The sequence below is a fragment of the Pygocentrus nattereri genome, chromosome 14 (assembly GCF_015220715.1).
Source record: "Pygocentrus nattereri isolate fPygNat1 chromosome 14, fPygNat1.pri, whole genome shotgun sequence".
NCBI lineage: Eukaryota > Metazoa > Chordata > Actinopteri > Characiformes > Serrasalmidae > Pygocentrus > Pygocentrus nattereri.
In genome coordinates this window covers 13,918,491-13,942,585 of record NC_051224.1, presented here as the reverse complement: position 1 = coordinate 13,942,585, position 24,095 = coordinate 13,918,491, and the positions used below count along the sequence as shown (strand labels likewise).

At 38.1% G+C, this 24,095-nt stretch overlaps 1 protein-coding gene across 1 annotated transcript in view; it reads right to left on the bottom strand.

The window, feature by feature from the left end:
• Positions 1–24,095, bottom strand: part of crhr1 (corticotropin releasing hormone receptor 1) — a 164,887-nt gene that overhangs the window by 16,908 nt on the left and 123,884 nt on the right. The window contains exons 7-12 of the mRNA XM_037544992.1: positions 10,649–10,769; positions 4,904–5,057; positions 4,346–4,406; positions 3,135–3,207; positions 2,727–2,812; positions 1,585–1,720 (exon numbers count right to left, since the gene is read on the bottom strand). Of these exons, the coding sequence (XP_037400889.1) occupies positions 1,585–1,720; positions 2,727–2,812; positions 3,135–3,207; positions 4,346–4,406; positions 4,904–5,057; positions 10,649–10,769 (631 nt within the window). The remainder of the gene's footprint in view (positions 1–1,584; positions 1,721–2,726; positions 2,813–3,134; positions 3,208–4,345; positions 4,407–4,903; positions 5,058–10,648; positions 10,770–24,095) is intronic.

The window sequence follows — 24,095 nt, the reverse complement described above, 5'->3', positions numbered from 1 at the left end:
TGTCTAATGGTATTTTTTTCAAAGGAATTTTAAAACTGCTGTTTTGCTTTTTACTGAATTTAACTGCTAACTAGGAGAGAAGAACTAGTTGACATTAGCTTAGCTAGCATGATAACAGCTCTACTCACCAGTAGAATCAGTTTGATTCTGAGTAACTGAAGCATCACTGACACAAGTTTAGATGACACTGACTCATATCTAGGGGGCTGAATTAAAGCGTCTAGTGCACAATTCAGTGATTGCAGTTATCTACAATCATGCTAACTTAGAAAATACAGATTTATTGGTGTTCGAGTGACAGGCTAAATGGAACATGTTCTGTGGTGTGTGTGTGTGTGTGTGTGTGTGTGTTTAGCTGTTAGTCTTCACTGAACCACTGTCCTGCCTAGTTTTCCTCAAGTATTTTGCATGTCTTGATTTAGTAACACATTAAATGGAAAATGGAACCATAATTGTTGCAATACAGCTACAGGAACCCTTTGGCTTTGACATGGAGATTGACAGCATCTCTTAAGCTCTTAGAGGGGAGTTTTGGAGAGCATGTTGTCTATGACTGTTTTCAGGCAAATGCAGACCTAAAAAATTACTGGGCAGAATGTGTTTATTTGGCCACTTATTAGATAAACATGGAACGGAAAGTTTAGTCATTTCTGAACACAGTCACAATTTGGGGGGGAGAATAAATATAAAAATATAAACCTACCGAGTTATATATTTATATTTATGCTGGATCCTACTAATTTACTATTTAGTTGATCAGTGACCATTGTATTCTTAGTGTTGGACTTTCTTCTCCCCTAGTCACTCTTTGTTCATAGTCACTCCTAAAGTTTGATCCTTGCCCTTACCTGCTCAAAACAATGTCATGCCCCTGCTTCCATTTTTCCTTTTTTGTATCTTTCCCAAATTGCACTGTAAACAGTCCTGTACCACTCCAAAGTAAATTATTTCCTCTGGATGTGTCAATTTAACCTTTTAAGGTATATTTATGAGGATCTTTCATGAAGAGGATCATAGTGACCCATAGTGAAAAATTCTTGCTAATGCACTTATACCAAAAAAAAACTTTTGTGTAATTCCTCTGAACGCAACAAATACGTTTACATAATACAAACCACTTCTTATTCTCGTAAACTATACATGTACGCTCCTAGTTTAAGGGTTATAATTAATTAAATATTAGCATGGTTATTTCATGGTAATTTCAGGAAGCAAGTAATAAGTACATACACACACATGAGTGTGATGCCTCACCAGCGTCAACACAGTATGAGTTTCCAGGGTGGCAAAAGGCCAACTACAAATAGTTTGTGTTGCCCTGACTTTTCATGAGGGTGAAAATAATGTGTTTAACTACTGTAAGTAATTTGCTTTACTGAAATGAAACCTGGTATTCTGGACACTGATTAAATTACGCATTGAATTATGCCACCAGTGAATGTCAACTTTTGTTTAGATGTAAATTTAATTTATTCCTAGCAAAGTAGTTCTTTTTTCATGCATGCAAACCACTGACTCCACTTGTCATCAGCATGGTTTAATGCCCTTAAAGCCATCAGTCAGTTATAATTGATTGCTGCTTACCTGGAAGGACTCGAGGAAAGAGTTAAAATAGATGAAAACAATCTGGGAGATCTCATCCTCTCCAGGGTTCACAAAGAACAGCATGTAGGTGATGCCTAGCAGTGGCAGCAGCACCAGAGTGGCCTTCACTGCTTTTCTGTAGGTGGTGGGGGTTGATGCAATTAGAAATTTGTTTCAGTTCAATTAAGTTTCTGACTGGTCTGTTCAGATTTGAATGTCAGTTTAGTCAATAAAAATTAAGCTTACATTTCTGTAGAATAAAATAAGAAATGTGATTCTTGCTGTATTTTGGTTCTATTCTGTTCAGCTACAGTATTGTGCCCAGGATGATGATTGCATAAGTCTTGGGAATTGGCATACCTATTCTTATGGAATAGTACTGAAAATTAAAACAGTAAATCAGAAAGTGTTATAGTGATTTAGCACGGAGTTCTCATATTCATTTAGCTTTGGAGATGCAGGAAACACAAAGCAATAAAGGCAAAATTGGGGGATTCAGCTGTACTGTTGTTTAAGCATGTAATGGCATTCATATGCTGCAAGCATATTCAGAGCGATTACATGTATTAAAACATTGTTACATGATATTTAAAGGAACTGAAGCCTGAATATTGGATTATTTTGTATGTGATCACTGGATCTTAAAATTAGCTAGACAAATAGAAAATCATCTAAAACAAGTGAGCAAGTAAACAAAAATACCTGTGCAAAAGTGAATTTTAAAGAAAGCTTAATAGAGAAATGTTACTGTGCAACGTAATTACTGCAAATGACAGTGCCTCGTGTTGAAGTTGTCAAATGATTGTCATATTACACAGAATGATCATCAGTGGGAGAGTGAAAGATATATGTTATGTTGAACGCCACACTGGCTGCAGACAACCCTGAGACAAATTTGGTTTGAACACACTCATTACAGATGATTACAGAATGACTGACGGATACTCACACAGTAGTTCAACTCTGAAGAATGGACATGGGTATCTAGTGTTGGCATGTGCATTGCTGTTGTACTGTAAATCCTCAGTATTTGTGTGAATTCAGCTCATTTCCATTCAGTTTTATATATAATAATGTATAGTTGTATGTTGAACTGTAACATCATTGAACTAGTTTCTGCTTATCACTACTGAATGGCTCACCTGTACTGAATGGTTTCTGAAGTGGTGGAGGCCCTCAGCTTTGTCATTAGGATTCTCACAATGTTGAAAAGAAAAATGAAATTGATCTGTAGAGAGAAGAAAGCATCATAGAAAAATAGTTATTGGTGAAAGATGAGGAAATGGATATTTAAGCAGCCATTTTGAGATGACTTAACAACAAGGCAAATGTGGTGAATTTACAGATTTCACAGTAAGTGGATCTAAGTTTGGATTACCTGTTAGCAACATTTATTTGTGTAGCTCCCATAAAAGGTAAATAAGTTGAACCATTGCTTTAAGCTACAACACAAACTGTTACACAGTGGTAGTGGAAGCTGCTGTAAAATGTTTGCCAAGCTTCATGAACACCAACTTCTCAAGTGATTTTCAAAAACGACTTTGGCTTACCAGAAGGACCAGTATCATGGGGCCTTGGTAGATGTAGTCAGTATAAACACCAGCTCGCTTCCCAAACCAGCACCTAAAGTTGCACAAACACAGAAAAGGCAATGAAATTCCACACTATATATGTTATCTAAAAAGGATATCTAAAATCAGCTGAGCCATCCCAAGGTCTGATACTGAGAAACTTTTCATTCTTCAACAGCAATCAGTTAGGCAGGGCTAAATGCCCTCGTTTTTCCAGGCATTCGGAGTGGAGCTTAACAGAGGCTAAGAACAGAAATTTAGGGCAGGAGGGTGGAACTTAACCAAATCCAAGACAGACAGTAATAACTGTAAAGGAAGATGACCTTGAAAAACACTTGCATTTAAATTGAAATGTGAGGGGAGACATGGGGGTTCAAGCACAGAACAAAGAGAAAGAGTAGAGAGAGGAAGCTGTCCCTTGGGCATGGATATGGCTGCTTTCGTTAATCGTACAGTTTCTGTTTAGCGGCCTGCATAATCAAACCTCAGAAGATGAGCAGAAAATGTTTATGCAATATAGTGTTGACCTGGGCAGCTTTCGTTCTTGGAATGGTCCAAGGAACATTTGCAGGTTCCTCTAGTAACAAGCTAAACAAGGCACATGCATGTGCATGTTGGGTTTTGGTAAGAGTTTTATGTGTGGCTGTGAGCCGAGTCCCCAGTGTGGAACAGATGAAATGGTTGCCTGGCAGTAAAGACTGTGGGAAGTAAAAACTTTGAAAGGTCTTGCATGCTGACTGTCAGCTTGAATTACAGAACAGAGCTTTAAGTGCTAACAGAGTTTTGCTGATGGGGCTTCCAAATACAGTGAAATATGTGTACATCATATGAATAAAATCTGATGTCGTCTATAGTTGACAAACAGTTGATTGTTAATCTAAGGTGACTAGAATAGTACATCCACTTTGACCTCAAGCTCAACTATGTTGATAACATTAACAACACTTCAGAATAACCATGGTCAGTAATTTGTATTGCCGGGGATCATGTACTGAGTGTAATTATAGATAAACTACTAATAGACTGTGGCATAATTGGACTGCTACTGTTGGTTGGAGCAGTTTGTGTGTGTGTGTGTGTGTGTGTGTGTGTGTGTGTGTTGAGGTAGAGAGAGAGAGAGAGAGAGAGAGAGAGAGAGAGAGAGAGAGAGGTGTAGAGACGAAAAGTAATTGAGCATGAAAGGTACTTACTTTTCATTGTCGTAGTACAGCTTACCAATGGCCCATGCAACAATAATAGGAAATGGAATACCTGAGAGTAGAAAAACAAAACTAAATACCTCCCATTGTCAAAAGTAATCACATTTAACAATAAACAATGCCACTGATGTCATGAAAATACTACTACAGGGCCTAATTAATGGAACTCTTTCAAATGATCCCTAAATATAGCCTCTAGTTTTGAGTGTGAAGTGTTGAGCAGAAAATCAACAGTAATTAGTCACCCCCGCTTTTTTTTTTGTATCATATATAGAGTTCATATGATTTATTCTTTGTTTTTGGTTTGGGTAAATGCTAAAAACATTTTCATCTCTTATAGCTTTTATAATAGAAGGTAATACAAAGGTGTGTGTGTGTGTGTGTGTGTGTGTGTGTGTGTGTGTGTGTATATATGTATGTATGTATGTGTATGTATATATATATATATATATATATATATATATATATATTACACAATAGGAATGTATAAACTCATTCACTCATTTGGTTCATTAGTCAGCAATGTTGTAGGTGAATGGACACACTCACACCAGCCGATGCAAATGAACATCCACTTCCTCAGCTTATCAGTTGAGTAGGTCAGTACGATGGCTGTGTGCAGATAGCAACCCTCACCAAACATCCAGAAAAAGTTGGTCACATGAAAGTAATTATATGCTGCAGTGACCAGTCTACACCAGATCTGAGAGAAGGATAGAAAGACAATATGTTGATTCCTTTTTCTCGTTTGAGTCTTTTTGCAGTTGAGGTACAATTCCACATAAGAATAGTGCTATACTTTATAGTTTACTCATTATAATACAAACTATGGAAATAATATAGTAAAGCTTAGTTCTGCAGAGCTGTATCAACAAGCTGTGTATGAATTGTGTGCAAGTATGTAATAAATAAGTAGGAAAAGTATATGTAAAATGTGGTTCTTAGGTATTTACTCTTTATAGATTCTGAATAATAAATAGTCTTGTGCAAATGTCATAGATCATCCTTTGTCTAATTTTCAATCAAAATGGCAGTAAATACAGCAAGTTATTCATCTTTCAGTTTCAGGAGCAACAGAATTTACATAAGTTCCAACAATTTAATATGGAATTTTTTAACATTTAGCCTGTCCCCTTTTGCCTTCATTATGGCCTCCATTCTTTTTCGGAGACTTGCTTAATTTTTTTTCAGAAATCTGCAGGGATATTTTACCACACCTCCAAAATTCAGTCTTAGCAGTTGGTTGTATCTTCTGCTTTTCACGTTAGAAGTATTCCCAAACACTTCCAATGACGTTAAGGTATGGAGTCCAGTGAGGCCAGTCCATTGTTCTGAGAACACAGCACCATCTTTATTTGAATTGCAATTTTTCTTCGTTACGTTTTTCCCATTTCCTTTTCTCAGTAACAGCTTCTTGACAGCTGTACATCTTCTCAGTCTCAGTGTTGATCTGAAGTGAGAGTGGAGCTTAATTTTCTGCTCCCTTTCAAAGATGAAGGCTTTTCATCTACTATTTATCTGATGGTGACAGTCTTGGTGGTTTACCAGGTCTTGCACAGCTTCTGTTACATATACATGATTATTGTATATGTAATGTCCTCAGATATATATCCAGACAAATGAGTAACTTATACTGGAAAATAAACTGGAAATGAAATAAATGTAGAGTGTAAGTTTATCTTTGCACTGTACTGTAAATGCTTTAGCAGTCTGTCCATTTTAAGATGACCTATCTGGCATTCACACGACGAAACCTGATAACATAATGTAACGTAGAGCGATTGACCCATTACTTTTTAATGAGTTATTACTTTCATGGTCTTTTTATTTAGTTTTGGAAATGATATAAATGATAGCCATTATTCATTGTGTGAGTTTGGATGACCAAAACAAAGAGCCACAGTGACAGGTGTGTGTTTTGTTTGTCCCCCAACCCCCCCACACAGAGTGTGCGTGTGTGAGAGAGAGAAGGAGGGATGCTGATGAACACTTTAAGAGATCTACAGATGAAACTGAAGATAAATAACATTGAAGTGAGGCCAGACCTATCCAATGGAGCAGACTGTCCTGGCAGTTTCTTTAGAAATGGTGTTGCTTAGCTAATTAGAACAAAGGATTAAAATCTTAACAGAAGTATTAACCGGCTCCATCTACTGAAAAGCATTAGCTTTCTGTGCTTGTTTGTCCAGCTCACAGAAACTAAATTATGCTTGAAGCATTACTAAGGCACTGAATTCCAAACTCATCTTGACTTAATCCTGTGCTTTTACCGCAAATTGGAAGCAGACTGCAGCATTCCATATATCAGCATTCAGAGCCATTCTAAACTGAATGAAGCAAAGCAAATGTCATCCTATAAGTTAGAACCATTGGCTCTCCTCACATGGACTGTGGAATAACGATCACTAACATTTCATTGTATAAAATCCATATCTATTTTTTTCTACATAGAGATTAAGTAATTTAAGTTTTACATTACTGTACAAAAGTCAGACACCACCTTTAATGTATTTAGTTTCCACTCAAAATGCTATTAGCTACAAGTTATTCATTTTACAGGCGCTTTGAGGAGATATAGGATAATCCACTCACATTAGGATGGCAGAAATCAAAGGGGGGAAAAAAGTAAAAGAAAAAAATAAACAGGAGTTTCCAAAGATTACTGAAAGAAAGAGAAAATGGTAATCCTAGCGACCATGCAAGAGGAGAAAATCAGGCTCCACTTTTGCTTCAGATCTGAAAAAATCCACAGGTATTTTAGTTCATCCTTCCACTGCGAGAAGACAACTCAATGCTGTGTGTCTTGAAGGATGTGTAGCTGTCAAGAAACCGTTACCACGAAAAATAAATAATGAATATCATTTGTAAATCAAATAAAGAAGCTGCTTGTGTTCTTAGAACAATGGACTGGCTACCACAGAGCCCAGACCTCAACATCAGTCAGTGCATTTAGGTTTACTTGGGTTACTTCAAATTTCTTTCAAAAACTAAAATAAATTATTCCTGTAAGAATGGAAGCTATAATAAAGGCAAAGGGGGATGCCCTAAATACTGAATGTGGTATTTGATTGTTGAGACTTGTATGTAACTTTCTGTTTAATGATTTCAAGAAATGCTTGTTATTGATGGTTGTTTTGGCTGGAATTTAAATAAATTAAGAGGGTTGTCTGACTTCTACACAGTACTGCAGGCTTACTTGGTCTACCTGTGTTACAATCAAGAAAATAAACATAGACTTCGCTTCATATCTGTTTATTAATTTAATAAATGAGTGATTGCTATGAAACAAAAGAATGAAGCATTTAAAAACAAGAACACTGATTTTTTTGCCCACCCTTATGCGAAATATGTTCTGCTCTACATGCCTCCACAGGTCTTGTCTGTCTGACCTAAAACATCATAAAGCTTAAGAGTAACTAAAATGACTTTAATCATGAGGACATGAAGGCTTTTATCTGCTTCTTACAGCTCACAGGTTACCATAAAATGTCAAGAGCTCTTAGCTGCAGTTTTGTTCAAAAAGCCGTTTTGAATGGAATTTTCATGCACTGTAGTTACCTCCCGACTCTGTCTGGTAACGGTCTACAGAAGAATCCTTTTTACATGCGGTCTCCTTGAAATATAATAAACAGGCACTTCAGAGGTTTTTCTGCTTGAGGATTTGATTTCGAACATTACTTTCACTGTTTAAACATGGCTTTCAGCATGATGGCAAATTTGATGTTATTGTCACACTAATCTTACCCCTCTTGTGTTTTTATCTTCCTCTGTAGAAAGAGGAAGTTAGAAGTTTCATTGTTCACTGCTCTTCTTTTGTTTTATTTATCACTGCCTTTCATTTATCCTGTTCTGAAAAGTTCCTGAAGAGAAATATACAGTATGCATGAGGCCCTTCAATGAAAAAATGCTCAACTTGTTGGCTTGCTTTGCTGGCAGTAGATATAGTTTAGTTCCTACAGAGTTCTGGCCTGTCGGTATATGATTTGACTAAGTATATCAAACATGCCATGTATTCTATGTAGGCCACGTATTTGACCTAGGAGGGCAGAATCCTGTCCTATATTATCTCTAAGTACCACTTCTCTAAGCTGGAGATATGTGGTGTTTTTTTAAACAGCTGAAAGGGCATCCGAAACCTCACAAAAAACAATCAAATTAAAACCAGCTAAGCTGAAAGCATTCTTTTATGTTCAGTCTGTGCAAGCAGGCCAAGTTAATTGTTCTTTGATTTTTTGATATGACTGACTCTAATTCTAGTTGAAACAGTAATCAATTATCTGTTGGTCTTCAGCTCATTACTTTCATTCGATAACTATACAGATGAATGTGTGAGATGGAACAAAGAGAATGAACAAGCTTTTTGGGGTTCAAAAGTCTCACAGATCCTTTTGAGCCGCTTACGCTAAAATTACTTCCGCCCTCTCGTCTCTCACTGCTCCACGTTAAAATAAATGTTTTATTATATGTACGTAACAGCACTGTAACACTTAAAAGCTTGGAGCACTACAATGACTGATTTATTAACGAGTCACTGGGCTCTTTCTTTACTCACTAATTGATCCCAGTGGCACTCTTTTCATTGAGTGACCTTATACACATTTCTCTTTGCTGATACATTTTCTTAGGAGCTTTTTACACATCGGTGAAGTCATGACGGTTTTTGTTCTTCTTTTTTTGTCTTCAAATATTCTCCAAATAGTCTCCAAACCTCTCTAGAACTTTTCAATTTAATTCAGGCATAACAAAGTTGTTGAAATTGATAGATCGTAGGCCCTTGGGTCATGTCTCTTGGGTGTATTTTTTAGTGAAAGCACAGGGGGCTAAGTAACACTGGACTGACAGACATGTTTGGCTAAGGTTTTTAAAGACTATAGAAAGTTTGTCTTGAAGAGTTTGACCAGTCACAATCTCCAGGAAACCATCAGTAAAGTTGTTCTTTTGAGAACAAGAGACACAATGAAGTTACAGGTGAGAGGGAGGGCATATTCTGTTTAGCCTAAGCGTGTGAGTTTAATCCAAAAGACTATACTTCTACCATGTATACTCCTATATCTTTAGTCCAGTTCCAGCCTTGTTGTTTGGCTAAGGGGAAGAAAGGATTCCAATCTTGAAAAACTGCTGCTGAACATTAACAGACTTGATCTACTGCATGTACTGTTGTTTTGCATCTAATGTCACTGTCTTGACACAACTTAATATCTGTGATGCTCCTGAGTAGTGCAGTCATTTAGGCACTGGCCCAATCAGGGGGTGGCGATGCCACAACCATCCATGACCGTGGTGACATGATGGTAGCCAGTGCAGGCCTCTGTTAGCTGACATAACAGAATTAGCCATTAGTGTTCTCTTCCAAGCATGTTGAACTGACCAGTGGTGATGTTTGTGGCAGTTTAGCTGGATCAGGCCAAGCATGTTATAGCCATTGTCCTCCTAGCTTGATGACATTGGCTATATTTTGTAGTGTACGCGTCAATATCTGATATGTATACTGCATTTTGACAGCATGGGTCCGTATGGCTGTCTAAGCTGACTTAATGTTTGTTTGAGAGACTCCTGAGGGCTTGTTATTGACAGGGTGATATGTTAATTAATTTCTCACTTCTGATGAGTTTCATTAGTTGAAGTACACAGAAGCAGGGGGTAATTGACTAGCTGGGAGGCATATTGGACAGCTCCTCAGAGTTTGAGCTGTTTATTCAGGTGCATACGCCCAGACATGCATACACACACACAGGCACACACACTTCTGCTGTGCTAATTCTAATACATAAAAGTATGCTCCTAAGCCAGTTGGTATTACACCTCTGCTCAGAGACTTAGAAATGCTCTGGAGATGCAGCAAAGTGCGGCAAAGGCATACTCTCAATCCAATTAGTACAGAGACCATGTGTATGTGTGAGTCTTAGAAGGAGGCAGAGATGGAGAGCATGTAGAGTACAGTAGTGTACTTGAGAGATGAACTGTGAGTGAGTTGGTGTGTTGGTGGTGTGAATGCTTTTCATTTCTAAATCTGAAAAGCTGTGTGTGAAGAGGGAATATATATATATACCTATAGCAAATGTTGAATTGGATATTGGAGGAAAGGACAGAACCAAATCTGAAGTGATTTTGTAACAAATCTAACTGGGAATATTTCTATTGTGTGGTGCAATATAACTAAGTGAAGTAAAGCTGATAACAGCTAATTTTAGTACAAGAATAATGAGCTTGTTGCAAAGTCTTACACTTGAATGACTATTACTGTGTCCTAAAGGTTAATTGTGTGTGTTTGTGCATGCATATGTTTTCACTCACCACATTGCTCTCGTGCACCTCTGGGTTCATGGTTAGCTGCACTACAAACCAGGTGGCATTGCGGAGGATAAAGGCTGTTATCAGATTCCAATGAATGATGTTCCGCAGGCATCGAATGCTCCTGTAACATGCAGAGTGAGAAGCGTTTAGTACTGTGTGTGTGTGTCTGTGTGTGTGTTTATATATGTAGAATTTAAATGCATTAAGGAACAACTGAATGAACAATTTGTTCATCATGTACACATTTGAATCAAGAAATTTTAGTGCATTTCTTTATAGCTCTCCATAAAGGTTACTTGTGAATTTTTTGATAAGGAAGCTAGACAGACAGCACAGTATAAGGTTACATTCTGACACAGTCATCTTTAGCTGTATCTGGATGAAAGGCTAACTTGTTTTAGCATTAGCACAAACTTATACTTAGCATCACTAAACACTCGCAGGTACTCTATCTATATCTGCCGTTCATGCAAAGTGCGCTCACTTATCTGCCCTGATGGCAGATTTTCACTACAACAGTTCATGCAAAGTTGCAAAACATTTCTCTGTTTGGCTGTTTTATTGATGGCCTCACTTTAATCTTACTTTAAGTCTCACTTTGGTAGCCAGAGGGGTGGCTATGCTTCACAGAATGGTGGCTCTGGTAACTCCTTGGCTGTGCCCATGGGTTTGAACACCAAAGTTTGCAAGTGATCAGCACCAAACAGCACATTACTCAGTCACTCGTTCTGCCTCACAGCTCTAGTGTTGCAAGTTATGACAAGTTTGTGTTTTATTTTTTTCATTAAATATCATATAAACAGTGAATCACAAACCCTATTATTGTGAAAATGAATCATGGGTTCAGTGTATTGTCACACCCCTACCCAATACCTGCTTTAAGGGCCAAAAAAAAAAAAAAGTCATACTCTAAGGGCCAATTTCCCAAACCTAGCCAAGACTGAGTAAAGTTTTTTTTTTCCCCCCAAGACTAGGCTTAATACATGTCTGGGAAGCCTGGGAAAGGAAGAGAAGAGTGAAAGTTCTCACAAAAAAAAATCCTGCAAAGGGTTTTTTTCATTGTCTGCGTTCCACCACTGTTTAAACAGTGCTTGTGTATTCTTGAATCGAAACAAATTGAATTTGGTAACATTTGCATTAAATTTATTACATTTCATAAAGAAGCACAATTGAATTGATCATTGTTAGAGATTTAGCACTCCATGATTTATGGATCACTGTGTACAGCACCTTAGTGAGGGCTAACAGCTTATATGACATTTAAAAGCATTTCGCATTTTCCTTCCTTTAGTTAAGCTCTTGTAATGACCTACTGCACTTTTTGGTACCACTGTGAAAACACGGAGCAGTATAAACCAACAATGCCTTCTCCACTTTCAGTAGAAGTCTTCAGCTCATTTTTCCTTTCCTTCAGTGTCACACAATGTTCAATGCAACTTGGGCCCAGGTGTGTGTTGTAGTTTTAGGTTGGGTACAAACAGCTATTGTCCATGTGTATTGTGTGTTTGTCAGTAATAACAGCTTCCTCTAGTATCAGGTATATCCGGTGTCCATCCAAAAGTGCACTCACTGAACTCTATCGCACTTAACAATTCATTGGCGATCCGTTCAGGCACTTTGCTTTGTCACCTACAACACATCTGCCACCAAAGTAGCTGGGCTTCATGCTTGTCCATGTGGATTTTGAGATTTCTGTGCTCTGTATAGAAGAAACATGATGTCTTTGTTGGATACATAGCGATGGTTTCTGACTGAGCTTTCATCAGAGTAACAATAAAAGGCAACTGAGATGTCTAATTTTATTTGTTTGGGCTGCAGTGTTTGTATGTTACATACAAAATCTTTGATTTTTTGGCTTCATCAGAAAACTTTATCAAAGTAATTAGATGAGAAGTGTAGATTAGAGAATAGAGATTTTTCATCTTGGCATTTAAAGGTTAAACCTTAGAAGTTGTGGTTTTGTCATTGTATACGTGTATGTCAATGTGTGTACATATACAGTGCTGTGCACACTTAGAGCACACTTTTTTCACACATTTATTTTCCTGTCAAAACAATTAAGTACATTACTCTTGTTGAGAATTTATTTCTGATGATCCACTTGCGTAAGGGAGTGGAAAGTAAAAAGAAAACGCCCTGAAAAAACAGCTTTTAAAAATAGTTCGTAAATAGGACTTGTAACAACAATCAAGACGTGGTAGACCAAAAAATGGAACTAATCCTGTCACTGTGTCATTAGATAAACAGTACTTAGGCCATTCATCTGTAAGACAAATGAGAAAGTCAAGTTCTACTCTTGCTTTATATTTGGGGGAAAAAAAATTACAGGTTTTTCTGTCCATCCTTCGACTGTGAGAAGACAATGAGTCTGAAAGGAAATGTTGCTGTCCGGAAGCTCTTGCTGAGGAAAAAGGCAAAAAGGAAGAATATATTCAGGTTATTCAAAGATGGCATTCTCAGAACAGTGGACTGACCTCTGAGGGATTACTTGGATCATAAGAAAATGCAACAAATTTCTAAGGCTGAAATTTGGAGATGTGGAAAAATATCTTGGCAGACTTCTTCAAAAATCCTAAAGCAAATCTGCCTAAAAGAAAGGAGGCTGTGTTAAAGGGAACGGGTGGAGATACTGAATACAAAAAATGATATCAGTAATATTAACAGAAATTGAACTAATCCTATTATGGTGGGTTTGATGTAAGCAGGCATAAATTGTACATCTGATGCTCTTGCAAAACTTTTAGCAGATTTCCATGATGACATGTTAGTGAAAGCATTTTAAACACTTGTTGAAAATGACTATGCACCATTTCTGATACCAGCTAAGGAAAAAGGGCCAAGCAGCAGCTCTTTGTGGTGAGCTTGTTGGCGTGTTGTCAAGCTCAGAATTATCTTGTGGTTTGAGTCGGAGCACATGACACTGAATACTAATCCCTCATATTCAGATTAAGGGAGGGAGGTAGTGAACACCTACTGCAGCCAAACTGGTCTCAAGCGCTTCCTCTAAAAGGTTAGCATACTGAAGAAAAAAAAAAAGTACAACCTGAAATCAGCACTGCACACAGTACTCTTATGCGCATAAATCACAAATATTTAATCACAGGTTACGCCATGTTTTCCTGCAAATGTGTGAAAATGTGCTTGCTGTCTGACCTCTCCTTATAACCTGCACACAACTTGTGTTACCATTATAAAGTACTGACAAACATCTATACAAAAAAAAATACAAAAACACTTACACAAAGCACTTCAGAAATGTTTGATTTTGTATTGAAAAATAAATTATTTGTTTTTTTAGAACTATTTATTAGAAATGTTGATATACATTACCAGGCCTCCATTGGTTAATAAATTGATTTCCATTTTTTGATTTTTGTGTGATTTTGTTGTCGGCACATTCAACTTTGTACAGAACAAAGTATTCAATGAGAATATTTCATTCATTCAGATCTAGGATGTGTTATTTGAGTGTTCCCTTTATTTTTTTGAGCAGTGTATAACACATTTGTAGACACTGTAATGCAGAGGGCAGCACTCTGGGCCTTCTAAGCCTTTCTGATATGTCTGCAATTTTTTGTTTTAGTTGAGTGTATTTATTGCATGTCTACAAGTATTACAGTACTACTCTTGTTTCATTAAGTTTTGGCTGGAAGCAAAAGGGTTAAATTAAAATGGCCAGCAGACAAGTGGCCAGAAAAGTACTAAAATTTCATAGGGAAAATAGCAGTTAGCAATACCGTAGAGGTGGATTATTTTCTCATGTTTTGCTCAGGTTTTGACATTTATAGCTTGAACTGAAGTTGTTGCGGTTCACCACTGGTGTATTGTACACCTCAGTTACAGTTGAGAAAAAGATATGTTGAAGTGCCCATTTCTAGCCTTAGTCCTTAAAGGGTTAACAGATGAGTGGAACCAGGTGTACTTGAGCAGCAAAATAACCAAACTGTGCTGGAGACTAGCCAAATACCCCAGTATTAACTCTGCTCCAAAACACGTGCTTTTGGGTTTCCCACTACTCCCTTTTCTCTACAGCTGTCCTCCAAACACAGAATTCCTAGTAGATTTCAACACAGACCTAATTTATATCTCTGCTCACAGAAGTCAATAAAACCCAGCGGATATCTCTTCTCTTTTATGTTTGCATCTTCACTCCTTGCTCTCTTTACTTGCATGTGCGCACACAGCACTCACATGAACTGTTCACCTCTGATTCCCCAATTAACTCTCTCTGAGAGTTGAAGGAAAGAGAACCTGTTCAAGAGCATTAAGAAAAGAAGAAAAGCTGCCCAGTAGCAGGATACACACACAAACACACACACACACACACACACACACACACACACACACACACACACACACACACACACACACACACACACACACACACACACACACACACACACACACAGAGTGCCTCCAAGTACTATTCAACCCCCAAACAGATTTTGCAAATTCAACAGATTGCAAGCAAGTTACAGCCTTCAATCTTTCAACAAGAGTAGCATTTATTAATAGATGCCTGAATATTAGAAACAAAAAATATAAGTTGCTCAATTACATTATAATACATTTTAAACATCAATTATTATTCAACCCCTAGGTTTAATATAATGAGGAATAACCCTTGTTTGCAATTACAGCTATTAATCGTTTTTTAAAAGACCTGAGAGAGAGGCCGGAGAGGTTTTTGTCCATGGAAAGAATGGCCAGGCCCCATGGCTGAGAAGCAGCCCCACAGCATGATGCTGCCACCACCAATCTTGACTGTAGGGGATGGTATTCTTGGGTTAGTATGCAGTGCCATCCTCTTGCCAAACGCCCCCGGGTGTGATTAGCACCAAAGACCTCGATCTTGGTCTCATCAGAGCAGAGAACCTTGTACCAATCTGCGTCAGAGTCCTCCAAGTTATCATGAGCAAACTTTAGACGGGCCTTGACATGACACTTTGAAAGTAAAGGTACCTTACAAGCTCGCCTGGCATGGAGACCATTGCGATGGAGTACATTAATTATTTATTGAAACAAATGTCCCCACCGCCATGAGATCTTCCCAGAGCTCCCTCCTTGTTGTCCTTGGGTCAGCCTTGACCGTTTGGACAAGCCTGGCCTCGGCACAGGAGGAAACTTTGAAAGGCTGTCCAGGCCGTGGAAGGTTAACAGTAGTTCAATAAGCCTTCCAATTGTGGATGATCCTCCCAACGGTGGAGACAAGTAGGGCCCAACTCCTTGGAAAGGGTTTTTCGTCTTGCCAGCCTTGTGACCTCCACGATTTTGTCTCTGATGGCCTTGGAATGCTCCTTAGTCTTTCCCATGCTGACCATGCTGCGCTGTTCACGTGATTGGGGAGGGGCTTTTATAGTCAAGAAGGACTATAAAGGAAGGAAAAAGCACGTGAAGCTCATTGTTCTTAATACCCCGATTACTACTTAATACTTGAGGGAACCAAACAGAATGCTGCTGCTTTGAGGGGTTGAATAATAATTGACCCTCTGGTAAAATTTGCAGAATTAAAAAAAAAAATTACCAGAGGAATAACATTCTTTTTTGCTGCAGTGCATTTCACATATCCAGGCCCATCTAAAGTCCAAATTTCACAATGCTAAGTTAACTCCTAATGTGTAAACCTGCCAAATAAAGTAAATAAAATTAGGGGTGGGAATCTTTAGGCACCTCACAATTCATGACACAGTACTAGAAGTCTTAAGATTAATAATGAACAACAAGCCTACAGTTCAAATGGTTATCATATAATACATACTATATAGTACAGCTTTTGTTATGGCCAGCAAATTCCAAGGGTTAAAACCATGGAGGAATGTAATATGGTAAATCATCCTTAGAGTACCCATTTTGTAAATATGACAAAAAAATTGGGGACACAGTTACAGACTTGCTGTCATCTTAGGGCATTCATCTTAGCTTTGCTTTGGATGCTGCTCTCAGTGGGGAGACATAAAGCTCATGGAAATTTATTTATAGCAAAGAGTCTGATGTGGACAAACAAATTAAGATATCGAGGAGCATCAAAAGCTTGGCATGGAAATCTTTGATTTCTTTGGCACTGCATTTCACCACAAGATTAAACAGAAATAACAAAGTATCATTGCATAATGGAGACAGACAGAGGAAGAAAAGAGAGACAGAGACTGTGCATGTGCAGAATGAAAGTAAGGATTGAGGTGAATAAAGATATCTGCATAAATATACAGTTTATGAAGATTTTTTCAACACTTAAGTTGCATTTATTGCTGGTGCTGGTAAAAGCAAAGTGTAATTTGATATTTCATACCATTACCTCCTTGAAACGAGCACAGATATTCTGCTAATGGTCATATTCTAAATGTAATAATTAATACCAACCCTACCAACCCTAACCATCTTAATTGTGTTAATACCACATTTGGTTTTCTAGGTAGAAGACCAAATATTTAACAACTACAAATGTTTGAATTTGATAGTTATTGTTGTGGTAAAATGTAAACAAAAAGAAAACATTCTTCAGAATGCAGTTGCAGCTTGTGATTGCATATTTTGTCCCACCATGATGCCTAATAACTAAACAATGTATGAGGGCTGGAGTATGTGGCAACCATAGCAGTTGTGTTAACAGACTGAAGGTTCAGTAGACTTTATCCTCTGACAGAATGTAACTTGTGTGTGTTGGGGAACCTAACAGAAATTACACAGAAAGCAAAAAAAGAAAAAAAATTAACTAAGCTAAACCACTAAAAGCTGTGACAGTTTCATTCAGTTTAACTTGTACACGTTGTTCTCTTCTGTATTGAAAATGTTTCCCAAGGAAAATGGCAATATACATATTAACTATTATTTGCTGAGATCTGACTTAAGGATTTGTGGTGCAGTCAGACTTAGTAAAGACATGGTACACATCTTGCGTAAAACCCGGTTTAGGAGAACAAGAGCAGATAACATTAAGGGGGAGTGATAGTGGATTTAAAAAAATGCAGGCCGTTACAGCATGGGAATGCATGACTCCAATAATGGGGCTATACATAGTAAGGACTAAATGTGCTCTGGGCTTGAACACAGTGACATAGATTATAATGCTCCCTGAAGCTACTGCCCAGTCCATTTAGGAGACATTTTGGGGGAGTTGTCTGGTCCATTAGGTTCTCTATTTGGGTGAGTTGACCAGGCAATACAGGTGTTGTATTTGTGGAAAATGGCTGGTTTATTTTGGAGTAAATCCCCACATAATGAGGGCATTCTTTTGTCCTTCATATTAGTGTCATGTACATTGCCTTTATTTCTCTTGCTGCTCAAGTCAAATTGTAATAAAATATGGGTAATACTTTATTTGCAAGTTACCTACATAGGGACTTTATAACACATCTTTAAGCATTTGAATAAGGTATTCATAAAGACACTCTTGAGTATTAGCAGTCAAAGGCTTATGCCAGTAATCGCAAGATGAGTAAAGATGTTTTATGAAGGGAGTGACATAACATTGACATAAGGGCTCTTAAACGAATGTGATGGATATTTGTTTATTACACTGAAATAAAGCATATTTTCCAAATAAAGAATCCAGAACTAGTTAAAAAAGCAAAAGGAAGACTTTGGCATTTTCAGGAGGATTTTGATGCACTCATACTGAAGTGATTATGGAAATATATATGTGAAAATATACATGTACATAAAGAAATCTACTTGAATAGTAGTGGTAATACTCTTGGTACAATTTTCCTTCAGTAAAGGTTCCTTGTCTGTATTTCTATTAGAGTTAAAAAGTAGAAAATTACATTTGAATGTCCCTGTGTATCAAAAGTAAAAGTACTTGTACTTTTGCAGTTTAAATATGGAAACATAAAGAAATATGTGCAACTGATATTAGGCATTCTTACTTTCATTAGTTGGAAATGATCCTTAAAAAAATGCCAGCATCATTTTAATTTGAGGGCCCTTTTGTCAATACTTCATAAAACATCTTGTAATTCCTAACATAAGCTGTGTTAAGATATGCAAGCACTGCATGATTGCTTAGCTTGTTTCAGTGAGCTACAAGTAAGAAATAATTAAACGAAATTTAAGAGACCTCTTTTTGTTGAAGTTTGTATATCATGGGAACCAAGAATGATTAATCAAATCACTATCATGATGGGGCTATTTCTCTGCAATGCAATAACAGAAGCATGCTGACCTGTAAGGATAGCCCAGGGGATTCAAACCTGTGGCTACATTTTAATCATGTTGATGTACACTGTATGTACATGCTCTTCCTCTTGACCTGACATTGACATGTGACTCTGCCACAGCTCTAACAGTAGGAGACCTAACAAACCTGGCCTCAGATCAGCATACGTAAAGTGGTGAATTATACCAGCTCTTACTCACCGTCAAATACATCATTTTTCAGACAAAACCGAAGACTCAGATGCGTCAAGCTGAGACACCTCAAGCTCTTCTGCACAGTACAGTTATTCAAACTGACAGCCAAGCTAAGAGGACTGTTGGTTTATTTTGTGCTATAAATAAACCCCTGTCAATCAAACTCACAGGCTTTATACTGCGTGCTAAATACAGCAAGGAGATATCCATCTGGCGAGTGTGTTGTGAAACTGACGATGTAATTTGCCCTAGTGACTGCTGGAAAGCTGCTGTGTCTCATGGACTGTAATCAGGAGCACTGGATTTCACAAATGGATCTGGAGGAATGAGAGCTGACAGCTGAATTCAGATCTATCAGCCTTGTCACTACTGTTTATTAGTGGTGACTGTAAATGATAAAAGTGGCAAATTGCTGACTTATTTATATTTATTTATTTATTTAAAAAGAGAACCTCTACATCAGTGAATCCAGTTAAACGTACATAAAGGAGCATCCACTCATCTAATGGCCAATCAATGCCACTAGGCAGTTATTTCTAGTTTTTTCATTTTCTAGTTTAAAATCAGTAAATTGGTTCACAAAATAAGAGATACACATTTTCTAAACATTAAACTAACAACGCCATATGTAAAGATAAAAAAATGAACACTGCTATCCAAACAAGCTTTTGGAGCAGAGACAACAAAGAGCCAGTAAAATGTCAAATGCTTGTCAAAACAAACACTATTGCAACCAGAATACTAAACTACCTCTTTCATTATGTGGTCCAGATTTTAATATCCAGTTACCTTTTACCTTAGATACATTTTAAATGCTTAGCTAGTTCACAGTGAATAGCTGGTATCAGCAGGCTACCTGTGAATATTCAGAGTTTTTGATAGCAGTTTTTTTATGTGACTCTACTAGCTATTTTGTCCATTTTGTCTTGTCAAAATATTGTGATACAAAGTGCATATTGTGAAAGTAAACGTTGTGAGAGTCCTTGACTCCACTTAATTTTAACAAGAAAGCTCTAGAGCCAGTGTTGTGCTACCTTATCAATGTCCTATTGTAGTACACATTTTTAGATGGCTCCCTATTGGTCTTTATAAATGTATTGTTAATATCGGCTCTTCTTACAGTTTTTTCCCCCTTTTTTGCTTTTTGGGACCATTGACCAGGTTCTGTGCATGGACTCTTATTATAGCTTAAGCAATTTATCCAAACATCACCCTTCACATGCTCTGTTCCAAACCAGATTCATTAGTATTTTTGAAAAGGGTCTTAAATTAATCGCAGCTCTCAGGGTGTTATTACTGGCTGTCTTAATGGCAAAAGTAATTAGTTAAGCAAATGGGCATGATGGGTGGGTGGTTTATTCTTTTATCAAAATTTAGAATTTGTATTTCTAATTCAATCCATCCTTCAGTGTTGGGTAGAGTGAGGATGGATGCATGGTAATATGCAGGAATACATTCTCTGTGTGGCAGCCACAGCTGTTTCACTTTGCAGTAAGGAAAATATCAGCTTGCCTTTTTCTACATTTTTAGAGTACTGTTGTGTTAACATTTTGGGGAAAAATGTGGTTCAAAATATAGATGCATGTGTAGATTTATCGGTGTAAACATTTCCTAAATCCTCAATATTTCAAACACTTATGTATGTAGGCGTGTGGAGTTAGCATGTTCTCCCCGTGTCTGCGTGGGTTTCCTCCGCGTTCTCCGGTTTCCTCCCACAGTCCAAAGACATGCAGTCAGGCCAATTGGACATGCTAAATTACCCCTGGGTGTGAGTGACTGTCTGTGTCTGTCTGTCTGTCTGCCCTGCGATGGACTTGCGACCTGTCCAGGGTGTATCCTGCCTTCCGCCCGAAGACTGCTGGGATAGGCTCCAGCATCCCCCCGCGACCCTGACGGAGAAGCGGCTTAGAAAATGGATGGATGGATGTATGTAGGCATACTTTAAATATATAAATGGTATGAATATGAATAAATATATAAATGACAAATGAATGCAAAAGTGTAATAGTGCTATAAAAATACAATAGTGCTAATGTAAAACGTAATATGAGGTAAATGAAGATAAAGCTTCAGATGTGAGGAAATGAAATGGAAAGGGATAAAAATGAGAGCAGAAAAAACCTTGAAACTACTGTCTAATATCTGATTTATCCATTGTGTGCACATATTGTCCTACAAGTTTATGGATCACAGTCACACAGATGATGTCTGGGCCAACCATCTCCATGGCAGGGGGCATTCCTGATGGTGGCATAACTTAACATACTGTCAAGGAAGCGGATAAAGTTTTAAGCTCCAACTCTCAGACCATAAGCTCTCGCCAGTGGAAACCTGGGTGCTTGCCTACTGTGGTACTTTTGAAGCAAACTGTTAATGCCATTAATACCAAACTAATAATACTTTTCCAGCAAAATGCCTATATTTTAGCATCCAGTATATGTAAAACCTCAGGTGACCACACTGAGAGCTTATCCAAATAGTATGCATTACATGAAAACCAGGTAATTTTGCAACTACTCATGCTGCTATTCATGCCTTTTTATTCTATAAGATGGGCACATCTAAAAGTAATATGTTTTTTTGGTAACTGTTTTGAAACAGCAGTTTTGGCCGATGAAAACAAATAGGCTTTGGAGGGTGAACCAACCCTGGCTTAGCTGTAAATCTATGTTGTTTGGCAGTTATACGTTTGAAATGTTCACTCTGGCACTGGGGAGATCACTGAGCCAGTGCCCACAGGGTTATGTTTCAGCTGTCATCCTGCTCCAGCAGTAACTCCAGCAGTAGACAAAACTGACAATATTCCATTTTATCTATGCATCTGCTTTGGTGAACGTTAACAAGTGAGGATTTCTAATGCTAGTAATACAGAATATCTCTCAGCTGAAATACCTTTTAATGCAATAAATGAATGTTAGATTGTTACTTGGATAAAGAGTGAAAATACAGACTTACTACAGATTGTATGACAAATGTATGCTTAATGAAGCAGTGATCCAATGCTGCAAAAATACTCCTACACCTTGAAACTACTTTTTTAAGCTACATAACTACTAATGTTTATGACAAACGATTTGGCCAAGATTCAGTTCTTAAGAACTGGAGATGTCACCTGTTCTTTTTGCCTTGGTCTCTTTGACTGGGTTAAACAGCCTCGCTCAGTTCCTGCCATTGAGTAAGCACTGTGGCCTCTGTTACCGCCTGCATTAATGGGAGTACATTACACCAGCTGTCTGTTCAAAACCTCCCCACTATTACTCAGGTGTCAATGATCCAGACCATCAGCCTTTCTCCACTTGAGCGGTGTCCTTTCATGAATAATCTGAAGCAATGAGCCAGGCCGGTCTTAAGGCACAAGAAGCTCCAGGCTAGAAGATCCCCTGCTGTTGACATGATTATTGGACAGGGAATGAACAGGCCGTAAACAGGGGGCAAAATGGATGGGGTAATGTAATTGAATGGGGTAGAAGGAGAGCTTTAAGACATGGGGGCCTGGATTAGAGATCCATGCCTGCTTAATGCAGTTCCTGCAGCACTGGAGTGCTTACGGAAGGGCCTCCCGAAGCGCCTCACAGCCCAAATGGTGTGCAGATGTACCGGCAACATCCCATACTGGGGCCTGGCTGGAGAGAATGGCCCTTGTACACTCAGGACACTGCAGGGTTCTGGCACTAGGCCGAGCCTCATGCAGTGGCCATGTGCTCCGAGGTCTGCTGCCTCTCTCACCCTGCTGCCCTTTCCTACGTCAGCACAGACACAAATAGCAGTACAGAGGTCCTCCTCTTGCAGGACAACAGAAACTTGCAGAGTGATTAAATGAACCTTTATTAACTTTTAGAAAGTGACTTTTAAGGTGTGGGTAGTAAGAAGCATAATTGAGATTTAACTTGTAATTTAATTTCAAACCATTCCCAGACCTTCAGATATGCTTTCCTAATAACATTATGAAGGCTGACAATATAATGCTTAAGTGAAGCCTTCTCACTGCCCTTCACCGCTCTCACAATGTTTCTGCTGTGCTGTCAGATTTTGCGGTGGGAAAATTTTCTGTTAAATCATTGAAGCGGGCAGTATTCTAGGAAGTGTAAATGAACTTAATCAAGCAAGTATGACAGCTCCTATTGTTTAATAATTGAGGACTGACCAAACAAAAACATGTTTAACTTTGATTGCTTGCAAGTATTATGTATTATGTATCTATTTTTGAAACAAACACCTTTCTTTGAATCCTTTACAAGAAGTGTTTGTCACTGGGTCTGTGAGTAACAGACTCAGTGACACAGGAATCAGAAAACATAGCTCAAACTTTTACCAAATGGTAAAATCTCACAGCTGATTGTTTTCTTTTGGGCTACCTGGAAAGAATTATTTTGGATTGTACAAAAAAAAGCCTCATAATTCTATGCTTATTGACGTACTGTGATGTAATGCAAATAAAGATAACTGTGCATTTCCTTTATTTTTCTTGATGTCTGCAGCAGCTGCCCTGGAGACATTTCAGAAGTATTGTATTGTATCAGACTGTACTGAACTGTACTGCACATGAAGACAGTCTTTGTCCGACTCTAAACCGAGCTACATTTCATGAAATATGATACGAAATGTTGGACTTCAATACTGCCTTGTCACTGTGGGGTTGACCTGAGGTGTTGTGATGTTTGCCTTCACCATGTCGCTCACTTGTCTTAGGCCTCTTTTCACACTTGACTGCCTAAGTGAGATGGTGAATGTCATCCATTTACCCAGCTCTGCTTCCACTTGCTACATGCCTGCAAGAATGTTTCTCAATCTCCAAGCAGGCAGGCTTTGTCCCAGGTGTAGCACACACTGATTCATCTGACTGCTGCAGTCAAATGGAAAGAAATTCCAAGGCTGCATTTAATCCCACTACATGCAATATTCAGTTTAACTATTCAAGCTTGCCATTGTGAGGATCTGCACATTGAAATTACAGTTAGACTGCACAGTGTGTTACATAATCCAAGAGACATGTAGGCATTATCTTAGCCTTTACACAATACACTAACTTGGCAGGTCATTATTGCTATATTTACATAATCAAGTCAAGCTGATTTTACATCATACTGTTCAGCATACA